At 48.2% G+C, this 7,034-nt stretch overlaps 1 protein-coding gene across 4 annotated transcripts in view; it reads left to right on the top strand.

The window, feature by feature from the left end:
• Positions 1–4,217: 4,217 nt before the first annotated feature.
• The window catches only part of Dip2c (disco interacting protein 2 homolog C), a 367,804-nt gene continuing 364,987 nt past the window's right edge, over positions 4,218–7,034 (top strand). The window contains exon 1 of one of the 4 annotated variants that reach the window (XM_071619869.1): positions 4,218–4,584. In XM_071619869.1, coding sequence (XP_071475970.1) covers positions 4,500–4,584 — 85 coding nt within the window. In that variant the 5' untranslated portion in view covers positions 4,218–4,499. The remainder of the gene's footprint in view (positions 4,585–7,034) is intronic. The other 3 variants (XM_071619867.1, XM_071619868.1, XM_071619871.1) reach the window with 3 other exon arrangements.

Genomic DNA, 7,034 nt, shown 5'->3' with positions numbered 1-7,034 from the left:
TTTAGCACATTCCTTTACTACTCCCTCCCACCCCAACCAGATATTCTGAAGTCTAGAACCCTGTTACAAGTAAGTAATTAATTTTCACTTATTGTCTTGGAATTCAGTGAGGAAAGAAAGAAAAAAAAAAACAAAAAAACAGAGGTGAGGTCCTGGAAAGTAGGTAAGTAGTGGGAACAAATGACAAATGGTGCCCCAGCAGCCAATAAAGCTAGATATGGAAATACATGCTCAAATATTAGCTGGTATGATGATTAATTAACTGTTTCATTAGATATATGTAGTTGTCCCTCTGTGGAACCTAAAACACTCTTTTTCAGGACTTGTCTAGGCAAAACCTCAGGATAGCAAAGGTACCTTACAATGTCATGTTTTAATGTCTGGTCAACACCATTGTCCCTCACTGTCTACCCTGCCTGCTTCACGGTGGCTGGGATCTTGGCTGGGGAGCCCCTTCCTCCTCCTGCCCTCTTTCTTCCTAGGAACCTAAATGTTCTGAACTATGCCTCAGATCTCCTGGGTTTAATTTTCTAGAGGCTGGCTTATTTAATGAATTAAATCATGCCATAAAATCAATAAATGATGGGCTGGGATTGTGGCTCAATGGTAGAGTGCTCGCCTACTATGCATGAGGCACTAGGTTTGATCCTCAGCACCACATAAATGTAAAATAAAGATATTGTGTGCACCTAAAACCAAAATAAATAAATAAATAAATATTTAAAAAAATCAATAAATGATGATAATCATATATCCCCCTCCCAAGTAACAGTCATGAGTTTTCCCAGTAGTTTTCTAAAGAGAACGGGTCACAGTTCCAAAATGTGACTTTGATCCCAGGTGGAAATTCCGGGGCTTTTTGGCAGAGTTTTTGAAGCCAGTAGCCCTCTTCATCTATTCCAGTCACCTGAATAAACATGTGTAGGACATCTTAGGCCTGCTTTGGTATACACGTGAACCAGGTTTCTGTGCTTACCAACACATAGGGATAGCAGGACCACCCGAGATCATCATTCTGTGAGGCTGGTCAGGAGGGGAGCTGGGTGAGAAATACACTTTTTTTTCTCCTTGTTCCAGGGCAGGACTGCACTTTGGGAAACAATATGCTGCTTGTTATGTCATTCAACCCAGTGGGAGAATCACAGATAAGCCAGTGGTCAGATGAAACACACCTATAAATGACTAATCCTGGGCAGAAAGGCAGATAAAGAGGTGTATAATTCCAAAGGTGGGGGACAAACTTTCTAACCAGGAGATTAGGGATGGCTTCATGGAAGAAGTGACATTTGTTCTGGGACTTGACTAGGACAATTTCCTTCCTTCCCTCTCCTCCTCCTTCTCCTTCTTCAAAGCAGGATCTTATAATAATTGTGGTCAGACCAGCTCAAGTGATTCTCCTGCCTCAGCCTCCCAAGTAGCTGACTTTATAGATCTGTGCCATTGTGCCTGGCTTGACTAAATAAGATCTGATGACTCTGGTTGAAGGAATGATGGATTGGGGCGGGGGGGGGGGGGACAGGAAAAGATAAGATGTCAGCAAAACAGACACAAGTAGGTGGGACTCTCAAAACAATAGACAATTCTGCAGGTAATCACAGGTGCATGGAAGAGAGGAGAGGAAATTTGGAAAAAAATGTTGTTTTAGAGCCTGTGAAAATTCAATGTCAAATTGATAAGTTTCTTTATCTTGTAGGCAGAGACTTGTTCCAAATTGGAGAAAAAGGGGACTGGAACCAATTTGAAGTGGTACTTTAGGAAGAGTGATCTGGCCACCATAGTGGAAGACCAATTTGCACAGCAGAAGTGGGATCAGAGGGGAGGAGAACAATGTATAAGAGAAATGCTGTAGGTAGAAGTTATTGAAAGTTGATAACAGGTATGAGTCACAGTAAGAATAACTACTGAAATGGGAAATAATAAATTATGAACAGTGGGAAGGACAGGTGGGTAAGATGTGCTTGATTTTGGACACCATGAGTTTTGAGGAAATGCTAAATTTCCTGATGAAAAAGTCTATCAGCTTATTGGGAATGCCATCTAAAGTCAAGAGCACATGCCCTACCATGTGTATTTTTTATTTTATTTTATTTTTTATATTTATTTTTTAGAAGTAGTCGGACACAATACCTTTGTTTATTTATTTTTATGTGGTGCTGAGGATTGAACCCAGGGCCTCACACATGCTAGACGAGTGCTCTACCACTGAGCCACAATTCCAGCCCCCATATGTATTTTTTAGTTACACAAAGATCTGCTGTAATGAACTATCAGTCAAAATCCAACTACATAACCAAGGTATTTAATGCAAAATACATGCCTTCCTTGGAACCAGCATCAGGTGTAAATGGCCAAGATCTATCCATCCATCACAAAGATAATATATGTACTTTTATTTTGACATCATTCTACCGTAAACTGACTTGATAGCATCTATTGTTTGGAAAATACAGTAGCACTTTGCATAATGAAATGAACCCAGGGCTTTTGCTTTGGAGACTGAATTGGAATCCTGGTTGGCTTTGACTTCTAGTTGCTTACTTTTTTTCTCACAGTTCCAAACTGAAAATACAGATCTCTATGAGAGATATTGACTAGTCTCAAATCAGTGGGTGTGCAAAGGCTCATCCTCAAGGAGCTTCCACACATGCTAATGAGGAAGATAAATAAGAGGTCAAATGTGACTAGAGCAATAAGTGGTGGGAACACAGTATATAAAGGAGGAAATAGACCTTTATGGAATTCACACTGGGGATGGCTGTATGAGGGTGTGGGTAGAGAAGTGAGGCAGGAACTCCAGGATGGAAATGCACTATGAGCAAAGGTGTTGAAGATTGTTAGGTCTTTAGAAACCAGTGTTTGGAGAAGGTACAGCTGGGCTGCAGGTTGAAGCAGCTTTGAGGACCTCCAGTCTCAAGCTAAGAAGTGGGATTTGGATTCAGTAGCTAATGCAGTATTGCCTACTTTTGAAAGGGAACTGGAGGCAACTGTGCCTCAAAGAGGCAACACCTGCCACGGTATCCAATGGATATTGGTGGGGACACCATCTAGAGGTCTTTAGAAACTTCCAGGCAGGAGGATATAGCCAGACTGGGAAGAGTGTTTGTAGGAATGAGAAGGAGGTCAGATAATCAAGATTTTGTGAGACTTGAGAGGACTGGGAAGATGAGAATGTGTGAAGACAAGGAAAATGGAGAAGTCACTCCAGACCGGATAATCAAGAAAGTAGTGGCTGTTATTAGAAACAGGCAGAAACTAACCGTCAGGGGAAGTGGCTGGCTTAGTTTTGGGTTTGTGGAGTGTGGGGTGTGCATGTGTGTGTGGGGCAGCTCGGTGAGGTTATTCAGTGGACAGCTGGAGATGGCCTTCAACACTGGTCAGAACTAGAGACAGATTTGTATCAGTCAAACATAGATGACATTGATATTGTGAGAGCTGATAGCCAACAAAAAGGAACACACAGCAGGTGGACGAGAAGAGCTGGAATTGTAGCGCAGTTATGGCCACGGAATGGGTCAGTAGAAGACCTGCCATGGAAGACAGGAAATCCAGGCCAGCCTGCGGAAGGTCTGTAGAATTAGGACAGGCAGGGGCCTGCTAGAGCGCCCACCAACAATGATTAGGGCTGACATCGAATTCAGAGATGAGGTCACCCACCCTCTCTTCCAACCCCTTTCACAGATGGGAAAGTGAAGCCAGGCAAAAGGACTGACTAGCTCAAGGTCATATGCTGTCGGTTCTAGATTCAGAAATAGAAACTTCCAACCTAGTTAGTACTCGTCCCACGGCTCATGCTGTCTTTTCACCTCCCCCTTTGAAAGTATTCATTTCAAAAAAACATCAGCCCTCAAAGATCCAAAACACTTTAACTTTTACTAAGCAGGGAAGCTGGGGCTCCAGGAGGTATCCTCTGCCGTGAGCCCTGGGGAGCCGAGGCACGGGGTCTGGACCGGGAGAGCCCAGGCTCGCGGGCCACCCCGCGCCCAGCAGCTCGCGCTCAGCCTGCTGGAGGGACCGCCGCGGGCCCCGGCGCCCCACGGAGCGCGCCCCCGGAAGCGCGCGCCGAGCTAGCGCGACCGCGCGCTCCAGTGCCGGCGCGTCCCCGCGGCCCCGGCGCGCGCCCCGCCCCCGCGCGCCCCCTGCTGTCACGTGCGCGCGCAGCGGCGCTCCCGCCGGGCAGGGCGGCCGCCGAGAAGCTCGCAGCGGCGGTGACCGCGGCGGCCGCAGATCCCGGGGCCCGCGCAGCGCGGGCAGAGCGGGCCGGGGCCCGCGTGGGGGCGCGCGGAGCGGGCGCGAGGCCTCCGTGGCGGGGCCGCGCTGAGGAGGTGCTGAGGGGAGGAGGAGAAATCCCTGCGCGCCCGCCGCCGCCCGGCCTCCCGCGCCCGCGCCCGCGCCCGCCGCCTCCTCCTCGGTGCGGTTCCACTGGGCTCGAGGAGCGGCCGCCGAGACCTCCGCCTGCGAACAAAGAGGAGGCCGGCAGGGCGGGGGCGTCTGCGGCGAGCATGGCGGACCGCAGCCTGGAAGGCATGGCTCTGCCCCTGGAGGTGAGGGCCCGCCTGGCCGAGCTGGAGCTGGAGCTGTCGGAAGGTAACCAGGCCCCCGCCCCGCTCCTCTTGCCCCGGCCCAGACGCCCGCGCCCCGCGCAACGGCCGCGGGCCGGGCCGGGCTGTCACCCCGGGGGAGGGCCCGGGCGGCCGAGGGACGCCGGTGGGCGGGGGGCGCGCGGGGCCTGGGGGCGGGGGCGCGGTGACCCGGCCCTGGGGAGGCGACCGGCCCGCGGCGTGGTCCCCGGGGCCGGGGCGGGCGAGGTGCGTTCCCGGGCCGGGTGCGTGTGCGCCGCGGCCCCCGCCCTCCCGGCTGTGCTGGCGTTGTCGTGCCGCGATCCCCCTGCGCGCTGCGGCGGGGCCTGGGGCGCAGCGTTAGGACGCAAGATCCAGCAACCTTTAGGGCCGGCGAGGAACGGCCTTCCTGTGGATGTGCGCTCTGCCCTAATGGAGAGCCTCCGCGTCCTTGATGCAGCAGCGAGGTGCGCGGCGACCACGTTCGATTGTCGGGGACGGCCTGATAACGCCCGCTGGCCTTATTTTAATGCGAAACTTGTCATTGGACTTTCGGATTTGATCTTTGGGGGTGTTCCAGGCATCCTGGCTTTCACACAGTCCTGTCATAGCTGGAGGAAGATAGTACTACTATTGTTCGAGCGTGTTGTGATGTGAAGGCTGGGTAGGATCGTAAAACCTCCTCCCTCGGGCCAGGTTTTATGCCTCATTCCCATCGTATCATATTTAGAATTTGTGACAGATTTGCTACAGTGATTTCATGGAGTGTTATATACGGTTTCTTATTTGCTCTTAATGGTGGAGATCATGTGCTCGACTGTCATAAGTTTTAGATTGGGTTTTGCTGGGTCTTAAAAAGAAACACTAAAGTTCCAAAATGTTAAATGTTCATATATATATATATATATATATATATATATATATATATATATATTTCTTCATATATATATATATATATATATATATATACACACACACACACACACACATACATACCCTATATATATATCACCCACTTCTAAGAGCCACTGATACAATGTGGTGGGGTGGGATAGGCCGGCTGGTCTCAAATTTATATTGGGAGCAGTATAGAATGTTGAACTTTTTTTCTTCTTCTTTTTTTTTTTTTGGTAACGGTTTGTGAGGGCCTGCAGCCAGAAAGTAAATTCATTTGTGCCAATTTTCATCTGTAGGGAGGAGCTGATGTTGACTTTATGTTTTCCTTTTTAACACTTTCAGGGTGAAGAAGGGAACAAACCTGGGGACTTTGGTGTGGTCGCCTGCCTTTACCGATTTCCATAGACTGGATTTCCCCCCCCCCCCCCCCCCCCCCCCCCGTTTTCCTATTTCTAATTTAGTGCTCTGCAAGGTGTTTCAGTGCCCTGTAGTGTGAACAGAGCACGTTTCCTGGACCATGTGTCTATGTGTGCTTAGTCGTCACTGTTCTGACCAGTTAAAGATGATGAGGGCTTGGCTAGTTCTGAAGAGGACCCAAAGGCAGGAAATGCAGTGCTGGATTAAGTTAAATCTTATATTTAAACTGGCAGATAAAGTGTGCAGTGTGGACAGATTGTTGGAAGGGATAAAGTATCTGTGAGAAAACATTTGCCCTAGTTATTTGATTTTGTCAGTCTTCAGATAGACTTAATTCCTTGGTTTGCCAGCCCCTGGTTAGCTCTGTTTTCTCTTCTGCATTATTGTCTTATTTACAGCACCCTACCATTCACACATTATCTCAAAGCAAGCACTTCTGCAATGTCTGCATTGTATTAATATGAAGTGTCACTACTCATGTGTGCTAGCAGAGTGCAAAGCCATCTGAACTCAACAGGATGAACCCTATCTTCAGGGTCCACCTCTCTCTGCCAGTTGGGAAGTTGGTCTACATTTTCTCAATGATGATGCCTGGGATTGCTTGCTTTGGCCATTCTCCCTTGAGTGCATTGAGAGTAGCAGTTTTTTTTTTTAGGTGACGATACTCATCTGTCATTAGCAGTTGCTCCTGGAGGGTGAGGGATAAGTTTTTGCTGCCTAGCGGATGGCAAAACCACTTTAGACTGAGATGTGCTCAGCCTGATTTCCCATGAACACCTTGTGTCTGTACAGGTCTTTTAAAAAGGACTTAATGAGTTTCTTACTGAGTGACTGAGCAGAGAGAGGGGTGTGTGTGTTTGCAGGCAGGAAGCCCATTATTGTTTCTTTCTATATAAACCTTGCTGAGACCTGACCTAAACATTGAAGTGTAAAAAAAATCATCAAAGGATTGATTGGTCTATTGTAACCTGGGCCACTCCCTGCCTGTCTGCCCCCCTTCCTCATCCCCATCCATTAGCTGTGTCATCTTTAACTTTATTATAAAGTGTGGCTTTGTTCATGTTGACTTTATGGAGTTGTGCTTAAAGGTCATTTGAAATTTTATGTCTTATAACCACATAGAATTGTTTTACTGGCATAAATGAGATGAATCAACTTGTTTTC

The sequence above is a fragment of the Marmota flaviventris genome, chromosome 12, assembly GCF_047511675.1.
Source record: "Marmota flaviventris isolate mMarFla1 chromosome 12, mMarFla1.hap1, whole genome shotgun sequence".
In the NCBI taxonomy this organism is placed as follows: domain Eukaryota; kingdom Metazoa; phylum Chordata; class Mammalia; order Rodentia; family Sciuridae; genus Marmota; species Marmota flaviventris.
This window is presented reverse-complemented; position numbering and strand designations above follow the sequence as displayed.